Here is a 19,104-nt window from a genome sequence, read left to right on the forward strand (position 1 = left end):
TTTTCGGTAGAAACTTACCGAAACTTGGCGTGTCGAGGACTCGAAGAGGTGTGAAGTGGCGATTTGTTTGCAGGTGAGAGGGGAGAAGTTTCACCCTCCTCGGCCAGGTTCTCATCGTCCTCGCTGATGGAGGGCAGTGTCAATGACGGGCCATTTACATCCGACTCCTGCTAAATTTTACGCAACAAGAAGGCTGATAAATTTTATACTTGGACAGTCTAGCTGAGTGATTTATATCCGGACAATTTTTTTTATGAGTAAATGTTCAATATGCAGTTTTTTCTCATTTATCTTTCTTATTTCTCATATATATCAAAATCATAAAATATCAATACACAAGATATATGCATAACGTATATTAAACCTCATTTCTTCTAATAAAAACTAAAAATTGATATTTTTAAAAAAATATTTAAATATTTTGAATTCTTTTTAATCGTACTCTAAATATGTCTTCAATAATTAAGTGACATATAATGCTTACAAGTTATTTTGCCTTCCTTTCTTTCTTCCTCTTTCTCTTAAAAGTATACATAAAGTTAATTACCTCTGCTTCGTATCCTTCGCGTAAGTTATACGTAAGATCGTGTTGTATATCATGCGCAAACTCCTGCTGGTACTCGGGATAGAGTCGGAGGACCTCGACCAAACCCTGCATGTGTATGCACTTCAAATCGCAATATGTTAACGCCTTGACATCGCAGCTGGATTTTACTACATCAACCGAGCCCGATCCAGTTGTGCCTCCGCCATTATTTCCGTGTTGCAAATGAACGTTTATATCGCAACCCACTAAATCTCCTTTTCCTTAAAAAATACGCCAGAGATGAGATTTCCTCGCAAATTAACAGCCATATGCCTCGAGTTGCGGATTTAATTAGACAAATCTTAACTGATCTCGAATTAAAATATTCACAATAAAATAATTATAATTTAATAATTGTTCGTAATTTTACAATTTTAATAATAATGATCAAATAATAATAAACTAAGTAAATAAATTAATATTTGCGTTTGTTACCTAAAATTGCGACCACCATGCCGTTTTGCACAACTTCCATTGATCCATTACACAAATAATAAATGTACGAAAGCGCGTCGCCTTTGTGCATGAGAAATTCGCCAGGGGCGCAGAAGTTATTTCTGATATGCAGTGAGAGTAGTTTCAGACATCCTTGTGAGGCAGATTCGAATATCGGCAAACTTAAAATCTCTCGATGAAGATGCATTGAAACATCTCCTCGCAGTTCCTCAGGAAATTGTTTGAGGGTCTGCAAAAAAATTATTACGCGTTGCAATACAGACGTGTGTGTATGTACATGTAACGAATAACTATTGTAGCATATTTATCTTTTAAATTTTTTCAATATTTTTACAATATAAATAATAGAATAGATATTTTAATTAAAAAGAACAAAAGGCTACGTTCTTTTACCTCTTGTACGTCAATACCGTGGTTTAGTGACCACATAGTCTGAAAGTAATCTTGCATTCGCTGTTTGAGCTCCTCTGGAATTTGATGTAGGACTAGAAAATCTTTGAGATCCCGCAACTTTGTTTGATATTGGGATCTTCTAGAGTACATCCTTTGAATGATTGCAGTAACATTACCGAATACCACAGCGTGCATAAGAGCTGAAATACAATTCTCACTCACAATGTGCACGCGATACCACGATCGAGTGCATTAAATATACATGGAATACGATCGATTTTACGTTATATCACCATCGGTATCGGAAAAGAGATGATTTCTCGACTAATTAGCGTATGATGAAATTCATGCTTCAGTACCGAGCCATTTTACACGCAACACGTCATATTCCCGTTTCTCGTTAATAAATCAAAACTTACCCCCAATTAGCATCGTGCAGATGGAGAAGAATTTCTCTGAGAACGTATTTGCTGAAACGTTTCCAAAACCTACAGAAGTGAGACTACTACAAGTGAAATATAATGCAGTTATGTAACTCTCAGTATGCGTGACGTTTTGCACTGATATCTTCAATTTCTCAGCGAGAGTGTGTATCCAGCCTGAAACATATTAGGGCAGTTTCAGCGTTTCAGTTATTGTCTCGATGAATTATATTTTATCTGCCTCAGTCTCGCTCATCGAAATACGAATTATCGCGTTTTTATACAATTTAATAAAAATATTATCTGCATGCGTCAACATTACTTTTTACGTTTCTAAACTTTCTTTTTCTACGTTAATATTTTTATTTCCACGCTTCACGCTTGACATATAGAATTTGCGTTACCCTGTTGCTTTTATTTTATTTCCACAGCAAAACGATTCTTATGCTGAAACAGTTTCTCAATAACTATCGGATAACAATCCCTACAAATCTCATGCAAGAGCTTCCACGTCGATAGGATCTTTTCTGTAGATATATAGATCCGTTCGCGCAATTCTACATCGGATGTGTAGACATCCTTTAGAAAGTAAGATACCGCCGAGTGATTTTTATAGGTCACGAAGGCCGTTCTTAGATTGTTTTTGTATAGATATATAAAAAGCTTTTGTGTGCGTTCTTGAAGAGATTGGCAATCTAGCTACTTTCATGCATATGACGTCTCGCATTTCTCGTAAAAATTCCATAAGGCATAATGCGGCGTAATTTGTAAATATTAAATAACGCTGAGAAAAGAGACTTACCTAGATCCCAATCTTTGTCGTTCCGCAAACGCTCTTTTTCAGCGATCACGTACCAGATGCAAGCTAGCCAGTGGGCCACCACGATGAAAAACAGCATAAGCATGGTTAAAATTACCGCGCTATATTGCGAGTATCTATCCATTTTTTGCAGCAGACGCGCGAGTCTCAGTAATCTTGTGAGTTTTACTAAGTGAATATTACTGTGCGCCGAATCCTATAACAGAAATCGAACATTTATTTAACCCCGATATCTTTTTGATGCTATACATCAGGATCACGAATCCGCGCGGCGTCTGTAGAGATATAAAATGTAATTGATATAATTTTAATCGTACATTTTATTGAAAAAATATTTATTTAATAAATACTGTTGTATTTTATTAAGCGAGTTTACTAAATGAAATGTAGCCGCGTTTTGATAAACTTATATTTTTCGTGACGAGATTTAATAATTAATTTCGACATAAGACATCGATTTTATATTACACCTGGGGCAAGTTAATTACTTTAACGTCTCCTCATTGGGTCGATGCCTGACGGAAATTGGAAATTACCAATTACCGCAAAAGTGATATTAGAACCAAAATACCATTCTATATACATTGCTCTGTCACGGTTTCATATTTCGGCCTTTATCCTGTTTCGATATCTCGATTTACTTTAAATTTCGTATTATCAAAAAAGTAGGAGAGAATTTTCTTATATTAAATTAAAAGTTTAGAAGTGTTATAAAAAACCGATCTAATTTCTTGGAAATTGTAAGACAAGACCGCAGATTGAATATTATCCGAGAAGGGAGCTTAAAAGTTACCTGCTCCTTGTTAGAAGATAAATTGAACTAACTCATAAAGCTATTTGCAAGCAAACCGAGGATACCCACCTCGCCGCTGTAAACGTCTGAGGCATAGAGAAAATCAAACGGCAATGCTGCTACGAGATCAACAAAGAACCAGCCTTTCACGTAATTCACGGCAATACTTTTGCTGTTGCTGACGACTTCGCCCTTCCTGCTCACGTACGTTGTTCTGAAGTTCAAAACGATATCTAGGGAGAAATAATAGAGCACACATACATTTACAATGCGTACGGAATAATCAGGATTTTTCCACGTCATAACTACGAAAGTTTCGTAAAATCCCGAAAGTAGGGCTCGAAGATAAAATTTTAATTTAAATATGTAACAATTATAATTTGACATAATATTTAACGTTCCGATCAGTGATTGCGAGAGATTGCGAGTTCCGCTGAACGAATGTTAAACAATTATAGTTACGATAAAGCGATATCCCCAGCGTGTGCGCGCGAATTGACTTTAATTAATTGTTTTTTATAGAAAATGTCAGTTGGGCACGTTTTCGCTGAAACGGAAAACATTGTTTTCAGCCCGGGGCGTGACAATAATCGTGATTGCAATTGAATGTAAACGCAGACTCTGCATGCACATCACCTAACTAAACGAAGAGGAGAAACTGGCTTTCCCGCTTGTTGTCCTGTCGAGTCTATCCCTACAAACGTATCAAGCAGCTGAGCGAAACTTTGGCTTTGTACGATGAATGCCTTTTAATCCCGTTTGCAAATTAGATTTTAGCCGCGAAATTCGCGTTCCGCGTCCACTTATCCCAGAAGTAACTTCGTTTAAAAGTCGCGAATATCCGATATTTTATACATCGCGCGTCGATGTACACGTTAATCTCGCATTAATCGTAACGTCATACTTCAATATTGTAATAACTTTATTAAAGGGCCTGTCAAAAAAAAAAAAAATGTTTTCTATGCACAAAAACCAAAAATAAAACATTCGCTTTTCCAATTTATAATGCGAACGTCTTTTAATATAAATTTTATCTGCCTCGTTCAGCTTCATGACAGCGCAATTTCGTTTGACAGTTAAAAATCAATGTAAAACTAGCGGTTTACCGAAAAATGATTGTTTATCATGGCTTTGCAACACAATATCGTGTTCTACGAAAATGCTTGCGTTAAAATCGGCCTGCAGCTTTCAAGCCGCAAACGTTTAAAAAATAAAGTCAAAAGATTTGATACTATTAATGGGCGCTCGTCGTTAAGCTGAGGGTTTTCCAAAGGCAGATCGCATTTTCCATCGTCATTAAATCCCGTAAAATTGACCCGCTTCATTATTTATAATTTTCCTTCCGATGTTATCGAAAAATTAAATCTTCATTTATACGACGCGGATCTCGACATGTCCCGCTATTCAAAGCTCTCTGAATTCTCGTTGCCTCGAATTAGTTAAAAGACTCCTTTTGAAACCCTCGTGTATTTTATATACTTTTATTTAGGGGAAGCTTGGAGATGGCCGTGCGGGAGACAAACCAAAGTCACTCATTGTCGGGCGGTATACAAAAGAAAAGAGTAGCTGATTACTCTTCTCTTGGTTTCGGTCTAACGAGCTCCACGTGTTGCCAATTGAATAATGGCTCGACTTTTCCCATTTCCTTCTCGGAAGCATTATTCCAAGTGGGCAAGAGCAATCGATTTCTACTACGATTTTTACTACGATACCAACGACTGGATCTCGATTTATTTTCCTACATGGAAAGAACGCGTCCGCTCACGCAATTATATATAGCGCGCGCTGTTTAATGGGCCGATATACGTAATTTGTCCATGTTAAATTGAACAACATCGAAAACAGCGAGCTAATTAATCTCGTTTGTTGGCGTGTCGGATTAAAGATATTGAGGCCGTATTTTATCTTTTTTTCTCTCTCTCTTATAAAAAGAGATCTCGCTTGCCTGGAATAATCTAGGAAAATTATGATTCGAGACGCGGATCTCGTCAGGATGAAGGGATAAAGTGAGACCTATAGGGCGCGAGGGTCGAAAATTGGAGGCGGGATATACTCACCGATAATGAAGAGCACTTCGACGACAACGTCACTGACCATGGTAGGCCTATCGGTGTTGATGAAGCTCGCGTTATAGGGAACGATTATTGCCACGTAAAAGGTCGCGATGAGAATCAACCAGTCCCAGCAGGATTTGAAACCGCCGTAATGGCTAAGAATAAATTGCGACTTTTTGACGGTTGTCGTTTTGTATTCCGGTAAAGGCGGCGCGGTTGAATGCAGAAGCGTCTAGAATAACATGTAATATGAAAGGAAGAGCTTGCGCCCCGAGTGTTATCAAGTCTTGCGACGATCGCATAATAATACGTTTAAAAACTTTGACGCTTCTTGTTCTTTTTTTTTTTTACTCTATTCCAGTTTCTAAAGAAGCCTTTGCTCAATATTGCTCGATATCGTTATTTAATTCCAAATGCGAGCTGACTTGCGAAATAATATTTATAAACGTTGATTGTCCGAAAAATTAATTCCCACTTGCTAGAGTACATATATCCTTGTTGGCACGTTACGTTACATTAGTTTAATCTCATTTGGACATTATTTAATCTATTTGGAAATAAAATGTAACAATCATTAACTTTCAACGTAACAAACGGCATATTGTTATAAGCTATTAATATTTAATCAATTATCGTTGCCGTTATAATTTAACTTTTCCTTTCTCATTAAAAAATTCACTGATTTTGAAAAGGGAATAGATGTACGTACATTGTTTAGTTTAATTTTGTGCTTATTGTCCTGCTTGTAATGGCCCGACAGTTGATAAAGGACGGCGCGACTTCTTCTTCTACCGTAATTGGAAGGCGGTGCCTCAGGGTCGATATTGCCATTCGAGTCTGGAATTGTAAATTGCGCTATTATTGGACCAGAAGAGAGAGATTACGTACAATCATAAAAATATCCAAGTGTTCTGAAAGATAAAAAATCACACAGAAAGCATTAATTAGAGAAAATGTAAAACGCGGACGTACACACACGTACACGTGGCATACATACGTGTACGTTACAAAAATGTCGCAATTAGAATAATTTTATTTTCTTAAACATTATGATTTTACAACGGTACAGCTACGTAAAATATAAAATAATGAAAAAAAAAGAAAGGAAAAAAACAAATTGATTCTATGCCTTTTTACAAAAATAAATTTAACTGTTGCACGTACTACAAATAAAGTTCTCTAGAACAGTGATACAAATTTTAATTGGTGAATTCGTGTTCTGTGGATATCCGTAAAATTTGTAACCGACTAATTCGGCCTAATTGGCATTCGAACTCGACCAAGTGTCTTTGATAACAAGTAGCACCATGTTGTAAGCCGGGGAAAAAAAAAAAAAAAAAAATATAAAATCCATTGACAGACGTAAGGATTACGGCAGACCTAAATCCTTTTTCTAAGCAGCGAACCGTTCGGTTACCAACTCTTACGAACGTTAGCATAGCGATTTTGTGCAGCGTATTGCGTGTTACGCGGTGCTCGACGTGTGCGGGCTCGTTAAAACGCGCCGTGAGAAAGACAGGCGTAAAAGGGCCAATTCCTACCCATCTTGCGATGCGAATACTCGTAAACGCCGAGCTCAAGTCGTATTTTCGGCACGGCGCCGTGAGAGAACGCATCATTCCTCATTAAAATCGATCCACTTGCGCGTATTTAGCAGCGAAGCATGGTTAGAACTCACCACTATCGTGCAACTCACAGAGCTGAAGATTCTTCGTGTGCGTGATGTCTTTGTGCGAGGCCAGGAACAGAACGACGTCGCCCTTTTCGTTCTTTATCGGTACAATGTCGAGTAGGCAATCGAATGGACTTCCTGCGCAACAGTCGAAAGAGTTTTCGTTTATGAAAACGTGCGAGATCGAAGGAGCAATATCGTTTCGCCATCAATTTTAAAGTAGTCGATTCGTCCTAAGGGACGCGATACGATAAATTGCTTGTCGCTGAAAGCCCTGCCCCGATAATGAGCTTTGTCATATTTGCGCTAGCTTGGATGCGACCCTCGCTGCAAATACCGCGAACCGTGCGGGCGCGTGTAAAAAGAACGTGACACGAGCGACGGATTATGTCAGGTTTTTTAAAGCAAGATATTTTTTTTAAAGAAAAATTGCAAACTGCGTTATAAAAAGTAGAGAGAGAAAGAAAAAAAAAAAATTATATGTGCCGGTCACGGCGCAAAGCGTGACTTTGCTTTCATAAAAATACAGCGTTTCCACAATAGGAGATAAGATGACGGTTTATTTGATGTTTCCCAATGGAAAAGTGCTGTGAACGCGGGCCGGTGTAGCTCGGAAGCGGGAATAAAATCCGTATACGGAACGGAATTTCTGTCACGTTCCTCGCGAACCCTTATTTACGAGCTGTCTCTTTCGCATTCGAACTAATTTCTTTTGTTCTCAACGCATTAGCGGTTATTTGCATTCAGAGATTACTATACTGAGCGCACGTTTTAGCAGAGGATTTTGATTTTCCAGAAAAAGCAACGGAGAGGCAACGATTTTGCCTTCCCTCGAGGTGTTACATCGGCCTTGCAAGTTCGCGAATTAACTTACTGAATCGCACAGCCGATAATAAAACTTAGTTAAACTACATCGTCGGAAAAAAATAAATTCTAGGTCAGGATAATATCGCGGGATATATTGCGAAAGGCCTCTCGATTAACTTTACTTTAGATTGATTTTTCTCGTCGCGCGAAGAAAAAACGAGGAGCGCCAGTCACCGCGACACGGGCACAAGATTACTTCATTTAGTTTTGCACAGTGACTTTCCTTGAGAAATATCGCATTCGTCCGAGCTCGGGAAACGTAAATTGATAATGACTTGGTACTGCGTGGGACCTCGACCTCTTCCGTGCTATTTCTTTTATTCGCTCTTTTAAATATGGATGCATCATTAAAGTTTTTTCATAATAAAAGGTAATTATTATCATTATTTATAATATGGCACTGCATTATTCATATTAAAATTATGCGATATTATGTCATATTTGGCTCCGGGCAGTTCTCTTTGTGACCTTTTCATATTTTAAGGGATTGGAAAATTGAATTTAATCAGACTCCGAGGCGGACGATTTGAATAGGGAAAGTAGATATGGACAGTAAAACCGCGAATCGTTACAATTTTCATGAAAGACCAGAATTGACGTGCGCGTATATAAACGCACTGCAAAATATGCATAAACCCCTTACGACGGAAGTGGAGGTAATCTTTTACGGCGCTGGCATATGATATTCGCGACGCGATCGCTCACTGTTCAGGAACATCCCGTTATCGGATATCTTGGAAACTCACCGTTCTTCTTATAGAAGACAACTTCCATTTTCAATTCCGTCTTGCTCTCGAGGCTCTTGTCGATCATGGCCTTTTCCTCCTCCTTCGTTTCCGGCCCGTAGAGAAACTTGCAGGCGCAACCCTTCTGCATGATTTGCGCCCGCGCGAATCCTGTCAGCTCGCAGAATCCATCAGAGCAGTAGACGATGGGATAGATCGACGGAACCTGCGCATTTCCCAGTACAAAGTTGCTGTCTGTAAACAGAAAAGTAGAACATGTATCGAAGATTGATCGCAATTGATAATGATAAAAGCGCGCTTTAAGAACGAGAAAATTAGTACGTCGGCGAGTACGCCGCGGTAATATTATCGGAAATTGCTCTGTAACATATAAAAATAATGTCACAGGGATTTTGCGCTCAAGTCCAGTTTGTTAAACGTAATTCACGAAATTCTCTCTTTAGCATTGTATCGAGAAAAATTGTTACATAAAATGCGCCAGCCCTCTTCATCCGACTTTACGCGGTTTTTTTCTCTCTTTTTTTTTTCTTCTTTTTTTTTAACGTCCCCTTTTAAATTCCGTTTTAAAATGTGTGTTTGCCTGCATTCGCATAGGATTGTACGCGATGCGAAAGCGCACCTAAAAATCTGACATTTTAATCAAACGCCCGTAAGGAGGAAGCTTTTCCCCAGAGGCATATTTTTAGCCGATAATCCCTTCACGGTTCAATCCCTTCACTTCCCCTTATTCGTGTTAATTCCTATTTTCCGCGTCGCATGAAGGGTGGCTATAATCATCGAACAATGAGCCACCAATTTCCGGATAGTTCCTTACGATCGGATTAGACACTGGCAGGGGACCAAAAGGGAGTGCGCGGCTTATGCATGGTCTGTAACATGGCAATTAATAAAATCGTTTCTGCAAAATGTGCGAAAGCTCTTGCCGTTAGTTCAAAAGAAAAAGACGCGCGCGTATGCATCGAATGTCTTGCTTTAAAGAGCCGCGCCGCTCTTTTACGCTTTTAAAGTTTTTCTGGCTCCGGGCATTTTGCGACCGCGGCTTTTTCCCCGCATCCTCAATCGAAATGACCTCGTTTTCCTACGAAATGCCTGCTTGAGAAAACGACGCACGTTTGCAAAATAATATCGCATTAACCGCTTGTTGTATTAATTAAATATTCCACGCGAGTTACGCATTTTCCACTTCCGAGAGCTCGTAAACTAAACTATAATCCATGAACAGACGCGACGTGATGGCTAACGCTACGTAATAAAGTATCTGAATAATATTTTACCTGGAACGAGATCGCAAGTAGCGAACGCTATTCGGTATGCAGAGAGGCGAGGAAAGAAATTCAAGGTTAAGCGCCACGTTAAAAAATAGCGCCACTTTTATCTTTAGCAGTCACGATGACGTCAAAATCATTGACAAAGCCCGTCGTCCAACGACCCGGATAATTGACTATGCAACGTTTGCATCACGCGTCTTTTTTTTTCACTCTGCGGAGCGTCATCGACTTGATTATCGGCGCCGTAATTAACAGCGACTTATGTAACCTGGCTCTCAATGCGCCACCGATCTCGAAAATGCAATAAAATTTTAACGTTGTTAATTTGCAAGCTGCCGCCGGTGGTAAATCGATCACGAACTACTAAACGATTATTAGCACAAGTGGCGAACGAGTCGTCCCGGGAAAAGTCCCGGGTATAGTTTCGCCCGATTGCTCCGGAGGCAACACCAAATAATTATCGAGATCCCACGGGGCTTCCGAACTCAGAGCAAATTGCGTAAGTTAGCTGGAACAACCCATCAAACGAAATAACTAATTACTTAGTATCAAAGTCGATCGAGCCGTTTCTTTCTCGTACGCGCCGCCGGACGTTCGGCAGAACCGTTTTTTCCGATCCAATTTTTATTCCGCGAGTCTCCAGCGTGCTTTTTCTACCTTAGTTACAATCGGACTTTCTCTCGAACGTATCTATAAAGAGGCGCATTAGATACGGCGGGAAAACGTGAGCTGCCTCCCGTATTCCCCGAGAATTCAATTACTTACAGCTTTAGCAGTCGACGTTTAAGTTTAAGCCCGAAGTTTTCAGAGGCAGATAGATTTTGCGTTGCGGAAAAGGGTGAAAAATCATACAATAATTCAAACTCCGAACGTGATTATTGGTTTTCGCACTCATTAATCCGACGCGCAGCAGCGTTTCATATTCGACGAACTGATGAAGATATCAGCCAGAGCGTATTAATTGTTATTTGCAATCTTCTTGCAGTAATCATTCGTTACAATTTCGCCAGACGGCGAAACAAAACGAAAAGTTATTCACGATAATTTCACAGGGTCGTACAGTCGGTTTGTGAGAGTTGCGAGAGTCGGAAAAGCAGAAGAGTGACGTATAATTTATTTAACAAAACGAGGATAAGGTGCATTTTGTTTTTCGTTGATGCGGAAGCGTGATTTGAGACTTTCGTGGCATATCAGTGACTTCGCTAATAAGCCCTTGTACGCGAATTTAATTAAAACAATGGTTTTAAGCTAATTATGGTAAATTATCACGAATATAGAGAATGGCACGCGATACGATTCGAACGATGCGCATTCGTTGGTATTATCTACTGCAGTCACGTTCTCTGTTGTCTTTGGCTCGTAGAATATTCATGGATTAAAATATACGTGATATTCAGCCGAAAATAATATTACTTCGCGCAGTGCTAGCTTCAGCCGCGTGTCAATGTTTAATCGCGACATCATCATGGCCATCACGGATTTACGGGACCAACAGGTAAGGCACGGGGTGCACGGCGACCTTGCGAGCTTTGTCACGTTTCGCGGATTTAGTTGAAAGTGAGTTCGGACCTGGGTAATTATGTCGCCAGCGGCGAAGTCTTCTTTTTCACGGATTTATATAAAAGCCGTTTATGTTAAAATTACAAAGCGTTATCCCGCGATTGTGCGTCTCCTCGCGAGGAGATTCTGAAAAATTGCCGGCGGTCGAAAGAGTTGGCGTTATCCGTTTGAAATCTACGTTTAACGATTCCGCTTGGTGAAGACGACGTCGTCACGGTTATATCCCCCCGACTGAAACGTAAAGTGGTCAAACGTCGAAACTCGTCTCGAAGCAATCTAACTTGGTCCAATATTCATCTTTAAACTTACAAAGCGACGCGTATTCTTGCGCGATATTCCCGCGGGGTTAAAACACATTATCGGCGCGACCGCGGGTCGATATTATATACATATAGCCTCCTCGATATTGCACGAACGGTTATTGACCCGCCAAAGGAAAGGATGCCTATTGTTTTCCGCGTTCAGTGCCGCATCTTCGAGCAGAGTGAGCTGCTCCGGGATGCACCGCATGCCCGGCGCGAATCGTGAACGACGTAGATTTTACATCTGCAAAGCTCGACCGGCATGAAACGGTGGAAACTGAACAATGTTACCCTTGGCACTTCCGATGTGCACCTGCTAAGAAACTCTCCCGGCTGGAATACAATTTACGAGGACTCAATTGTATGAGGTGGCCACGACGCGCGTTTTCCATTACGTCTTCTTTAGAATTATATTACAGGCGCGATGCATATACATCAGAAATACGCGAAACGAGTACAAAACGAATACAGAAGCAGATACAATACCAGAAAGAAATAAATGAGTTTTAATTAAGCAGGCATGACGATTACTCACGGCATTTTTTTAACGGACATTTTTAATTCACACATTATACTTGATAACGCTCCGTTTGTGTAAATTCCATATCCTGTTCAAATAAATTTAAAAAATATTTAACAACGCTTAAAATATTGAATATTATTCACGTCAGTTATTACGTTTTGTTTGAATTAAAAAAAAAAATGTACTATTTTTAAATACCAAAAAATATATTTCCCTGATATTTAAACGGAAGGGTTACGCTTGTATTACGAGATACAAATTTTCCGCTTATCGAGGTAATTTCGAGGGTGGCGTGCAGAAAGATTTATTATTCAAACAAGTTTGTTGCAAACGATACCTAGCTAGACCGTGTCTGCTGAGGGAACGATGAATCGGTGATTTTAATCGCGAAATTTCGAACACGAAGGGTCGAGGAAACAGGCAAAACGGTGAATGTATATATGTTGTGGTTTAAATCGATTTCATTTTCCATCATCGTGCCACGGTGAATTTTTCAAATCTGAAATTTCGCCATCGCGCGAATCTGATTCGCAATCGTGTTTAGTCTGTTATAAATCTTAAATACAGGCTGTGACCAGCGTGTATGTGTTGCAGTCAAAATAAAATAATGTAAAACGATAATTCACGAGTTTATAAATGACGTATATTGTGTTTTTCAACTTTGTTCTTTTTTCCTTCCTCCGCTCTTTTAAGAACATATATTATTTCAATATTCCTCAACGTTAGCGTTACATTATTAATATTATTTATAAATGTTGAATTTAATTTTGCCGAAGAAAAAAAATCAAGACAACACATACACCACTTGAAAAATAAACTGCCCTTTTTTTTTTTCTTTCAAAACAGAAAATAGCTTTTATCCAATCTTCCCAATTTCGTGTAACAATTTTAGTTTTTCTCTCGCAGAAAAAAAATAGCCTCTCCTTTTGCATTGTAATATTTTTCTAACGCGAATATGAAACAAACTAACCCTGGGAATCGTGATGTCTAAAGCTTCAGGAATCCCACGCGACCAACTTTGTTCAATAGTATCATCAAATATATCTCGCGAAGCTTTTTGGGGAGAAACAGGACTGATTATTTGCTACATCGGTGATATCGTAACCTTTCCTCGGTTATTTTTTTCTCCCCAACGAATAAGCACAAAAATAACGCCATAAGTTCAAATAATGTATATTTTTAAAGTAAGTTACCAAGAAGTAATTGCGAAGTTTGAACAGAATTTAGCGCTAAGAGAAATTATCTAACTTCTTTTTACTTATTTGTCATACGATACAAAGGTAACAATAACTTCTAGAATAATATCCTTTTGTAAATAATTCAAAAGATCAGTTTTAAAGATAAAACTTAAACGTAGCAAGCAGTAATAATTAAGATAAACGTAACTACGTTAAAATATTTATACTGTCGTTGGGTGGTACGTAAAATTAGTGCTTTATAAACAATTTCAATAATGGTTTACCGTTGTATCGAAAGCAAAATCCTGATATAATAAGTGCGTGCATCATTCTACGGTTATCTACTTGCGTCAGTGCCCGTTATTATTGATGATAAGATACTAGCTGTCCATATTTAGTAGTCATCATTACTCCCGCCCGGATCGATACGCGGATTATTCGCATGCATCTTCCATTCACCAAAGAAATAAGCAAACACGAAGGTGAAATGAGAGGGCCGCTTTATATATCGCAATACGCAGTAAATATGTACGGCGGATTAAACTTTCCACCGGAGAATTAATTATAGCGTAACTCCGCGAGCGGCATTTCGCGAGCTCCACGTACGCACCGAACATATTCTTCGCTGTTTACATGCAGTTCTCCAAGTTCTGATTGACGTATGATAATCCGGCGAAATCGCGCACCCGCGGAAATACAAATGCCACCTTAATTTTAGCACCGCGTCGATCACGAGTCTCCCGATTCTATATCACAAGACGTATAACTAAAAAATCGCTTGTAAAAATTATATACGTTTCGATAATAATAAATCTCGCGAGGTAATTCTTGCCAAATCAGATAATATCCCTTTGAAGAAATAGCTCCGCGTTAAATTTTTTTTTTTTGCTCTCGAGTTTCGGTAACGAAACTGACAGGCGCAGAACGATGGAATAACGGTTTATTCCATTACTCCAAATTAATCAGAGATTGTCGATATGTCTGCCTCGTCGCGGGACATGTAAGTTATCGCCGCAATTAACGCGCTGCATCGGCACTTTGAGCGCACGCGGAAACGCGACGCACAAAGCGTCGAAAATTAACGTCGCGGCAGCGTTCGCCTCTGTCACGGCGGAGTGAAGAGCGGAACTTTTTGATGTAGAAGGTAATGCACACAGGCTGGAACTCGCCTCCGCAACGCGCCGGTGTGCAACGTGCGTACAGAGGTACGTCGAAACAATTGTGACAACTATAGTTATTCAGGGGCAGATACGATCCGGGAGCGCCAAACGCTACAATGAAAGTTGGAAACTGCCGGAAACGCTGACCGCGTTCAGTGTACCTATCTCTTTTATTCAAATTCAAAATCCCGTGTGTCTTTAAAGTACCCTTCATCTCCAAGCCAAACGGCACGGTACGTTCCAGTTACTGTTATTTATTTGGCATTACATTTATGTAAAAAAAAAAAAAAAGAATCGCGATCCTCGGCGAGCTCTATATTAATTTTTTTCTTTTTTTCCTTTTTTTTACGACTTCGTGCCGCAAGTGCCTAAAACTCCGCGTGGTCCTCTTTGAAATTGAAAAAATAACGAGAAAGGATAATAAACGTGTGCGACATGTATTCCATCAATTTTGGAATGTAAAGTTTGCACGTATGTGTATCCACCGCCTACTTGTGTATGCGCGCGCGCGTTCGCTGAGAAAATAGGATTTATCACTGGGTAGAGAGAAGAGGTTCGAAAATTAAAAAAAAAAAAAACCCTTGCTTCGAGTTCTCTGGTACACACTAGCTGAATGTTAAAAATCAATAGAAATCGGGGCTCGAGTATTATCCTACCAGAGATGTAATAAAAATCTGTACAGTAATAACTACCGTATTTGTTGAATAACCTTTCTTTTTTTTTTATATATATATATTTTTTTTAACCGTCTTTCCTCGACAATGTGATCGTATACAATTATTGCAGCTTGACTAATAGCTTGCAAATTCACCCTGATATTCTTTTTTACAAAACGGCCAAATTGAGAAACTGATAAATATTTAAAACTCAATTACAACCACATATAACATTAATATTTTAAATTAGCAATAGATACCAATATGCACAAAGAATGTTAAGTGCACACTTTTACCGTACACGTTTGCAGATCATACAAACGTGGCCAATGTGCTCGCATATTTTGCAATTAATGCGTAATAAATGTAATGCGAAATGTAGTAATATCGATATATCATATTCCTTTGTTTCTGCAGAGAGAGTTTTATGGTGCAAACGCTCGGTAAACAGCAAATATTATTTTGGACTTTCGAACCGCGCATTTAATAACTGCTATTCGTGCAACTGAAATAGCCGCAATCGGATTTCACAAGTTACATGATACGTTGATGACACCAGGCGCAGCAACGATAACCGTGCAAAAGGACGTGAGCGCAAATTTATATGATCGAAATATACGACTTCGGGAACAGTATCGATTGACGTGGCACCGATGTCGAATTAATATTCCATGCCGAGGGGAGTTGCAGGGTCGACGGACACAAAGTTTTATCAGGTGTTCTTGCCGAGGGGTTGTCTGACGTTGCACGCAGAGCATGCATCATAATACGTCGCTATAACAATAGACCGAGAAACACAACGCGAAATATTTTCATTTTCAAACAAGAGAAGACCGCAAAGAGTAAGAAAATAATTGGTTCAAACGCGCAAAATGACTGGATGGCGGAAAAGTAAAATAAAAGGAGATAGAAGTTGTTGAACAAAGATATAAAAATGCATAAAGGAATAAGTAAGTAGATTAATAATATAAAGATATATAAATCAATGTATGCAATACCTTTGCATGAAGAGTTGAATAGATAAAATATTTGACCTTTCGCAAAATTGCCAATGAGATTTTTTTAATATTCTTGACGAAAGCAAAGACGCGAATATTTATTAAGGATGCAGTTCTAACTGTAATTCGTTTAACGATGACGACATCGGTAATCCATCACCTACTTCGTATAATTAGATTCCTCTTAACTCCAAGGGGCCAAAGTTTACATTGATACCGATGCATACAAAAGTTAGTCGCTAACTAACTTGCAGCTTCACGGGTCAGAGATAAGAACAAGGAAATTCGTGCGAACAAGCGGTTGAAACGGAACGTTGAACGGTCAATCGTGCGCGACGTCGGTATGCCGATCTACAAATAAAAAAAAAAAATAAAAAAAAGAACCACGGAAAAGTTATTGCTCGCGACTTCTTTAAATCGGTCGACGTTGCTACGGCAACCGCAGCTGACTCTGAATTTCCGGAAAAAGACTATCCGCGCTTTAATACCTGAACTTTTTTCCCTCGAGCTGCGAAACGCAAAATCGTGGCGCTGTAAAGCTTAATAAGAGATAAAGGACGTTTCGAGGGTTTGCCCTCGATTCGGTCGCCCGAGGGCTGTAACGCGCGTTATAATCACGATGCTGCACCGGCTGGCCTATCGGTACCGACGTTCTACGCCTCTCGCATCGTTAATGTCGCCGCAGTTAATGCCGAAGCACGCATCGACGCATTAGGGAAAGCCGCGTGGTACAGGGACATTAGGATTATAGGCTCGGTTAAGGCTAAATGAGAAATCCCACGGTGGATAAAACACAAAACTGCATCGGTTTGCAATCTAAAGCTCACCGTTTCACAATAAAGAAAGAGAGTATCGACGTATATACAATATTATCCTGCACATTACATTTTGTTTCCCAGCTGAGCACGCTAATCCGACGTAAGGCGACACGAAGTGTCGTTTTTTCGTATCCATAGCGACGCAGAGAGAACTCGGGGGTTCGCACCCCCCGTGGGGATCAACGTTAGCCTGCATGAAAAACCAACGACTTCGATATCTCCGCGCTATTACTTCTCAAAAGAAGCTACGCAGTTTTTATCACGAGAATAAACTTGATTGTTCGACCCTTACTGCACGTTGATTTACGAAAATCAGTAGAAACGAGGGAAAGAAGATAATTAATATATCAGAGGATCTCTCAAGATCTCTCTTTCTTTTTCTCTCTCCCTCTCGATCTGCCTGCGAGCGGTATAACGTTGTAACTAATAACTACAAGTGTATACAATAGAAGACAAAAGACTTACGGGTTCCATCGAAGCGAGTCGCGATAGTATCCAAAAAAGTATTTTGTGGAGCGAGAAGGCCCTTCCTGACCGGCATTGGGGCCGCTCCACCGCGCCGTTAAGGGCACGAACCTGTAAAAATACAGAAAAACACAATAGTTAAACAATCCGCTTTAATTACGCATAACATTTACAAAGTAAACGAAACTCGTAGCTAAATACGCGAGGAGTATTTCACGATTTTTTGCAATTTTACAGCGATATTTCCGAGCAACTGTCGAGCCTCGTTGCCGCGCATCATAAAGTATTTACGGAACAATACGACCGTGAGTCAACGTCATCTAAATGATTTCCTTATTACCCGGACAAAGTCCCGTTGTAGCCAACGCTGTTTCACGCACGATTCCGGGCCGATACAATAAATATTTTCTAGAACTAATCTAATCGCCTACTGTCTGCCCGCAGAAATCATTGACCGTCCGCGAATAACCGGGTTATACTACTGCAACTTTCATATCGCGAAAATATATATGCAAATTGTTTGCACTCGTTATCATTGACTTTCCCTCGCGGCATTCGAAGATAATTAATTTAATAGTGACAGAAGAACTATCTGCATATTTATTTATGCACATAATCAAAAATAAATTATAAACATATGTATGTGTGTGTGTAATGTATTCATAATTCGCACGCACGGCCATACGGTGCAATTTTTTTTTATTCAAAGGACAGTATGGTAATACCGTCGTTACGTTTCTACCTAATTCGTTAAAGCAATTTATTACAAGATTATAATAATATTGCATCAACGAAATTTTCGAAATTGATATCAAAATCAATATGTCATTTAGTAGAGGCAGCGAGAGTTTGCGCGGACAGTTTTGCGTGCCGTGGAACCATATTTATTCGTATAATTTTACATAATATAATTTCAACGTAAGATTCGAACGTGTCTGCTCAAACTTAAGCCGATTTTCAGCGATAGGAATAAACGTAGATAACACTTCCAATTTCCGCCGAATTGAAAGGTGAGCAAAGAAAAAGCGACCCTTTTAAAAAAAAGTTCTCTAACGGAAAAAGATAACCGATTGATTTCAGTTGATCAGCCCCGAGAGATACGAATAAAGCAAAGCCGGATTAGTCGGATTAGTAAAAATTAATGTCGAAAAGTTGAAAAAACGCGGAGTCATAATATAAAATAATCTCCAGGAATATAGATTAATGATAACGACTATAGATTAACGGTGTAAAAGGATAAAGTCTATTATTTCATTTATTATTGTTGGATGTAATTATGCAAATTATTAATTACCGCGAAGCTATGCAAATGTAAGAACAACCTCGGTTTAGTTCTAAGAACAAAGTTTTTCAGTATAAAAACTTAC

General features: G+C 39.2%; 1 protein-coding gene across 5 annotated transcripts in view; it reads right to left on the reverse strand.

The window, feature by feature from the left end:
* Window positions 1-19,104, reverse strand: part of Elk (Eag-like K[+] channel) — a 32,087-nt gene that overhangs the window by 7,258 nt on the left and 5,725 nt on the right. For 2 of the 5 annotated variants that reach the window (XR_011545870.1, XM_070657904.1), the window contains 12 exons: window positions 17,738-17,848; window positions 8,810-9,043; window positions 7,203-7,334; window positions 6,234-6,361; window positions 5,528-5,756; window positions 3,540-3,703; window positions 2,660-2,873; window positions 1,855-2,034; window positions 1,436-1,635; window positions 1,022-1,271; window positions 548-807; window positions 19-170 (listed from right to left, as the gene is read on the reverse strand). Coding sequence is in view for 4 of the 5 variants with exons in the window: in XM_070657904.1 (XP_070514005.1) it covers window positions 19-170; window positions 548-807; window positions 1,022-1,271; window positions 1,436-1,635; window positions 1,855-2,034; window positions 2,660-2,873; window positions 3,540-3,703; window positions 5,528-5,756; window positions 6,234-6,361; window positions 7,203-7,334; window positions 8,810-9,043; window positions 17,738-17,813 (2,219 nt within the window). In the remaining variant the exon portion in view is untranslated. The other 3 variants (XM_070657906.1, XM_070657905.1, XM_070657907.1) reach the window with 3 other exon arrangements.

Source organism: Cardiocondyla obscurior, linkage group LG06 (genome assembly GCF_019399895.1).
Source record: "Cardiocondyla obscurior isolate alpha-2009 linkage group LG06, Cobs3.1, whole genome shotgun sequence".
NCBI lineage: Eukaryota > Metazoa > Arthropoda > Insecta > Hymenoptera > Formicidae > Cardiocondyla > Cardiocondyla obscurior.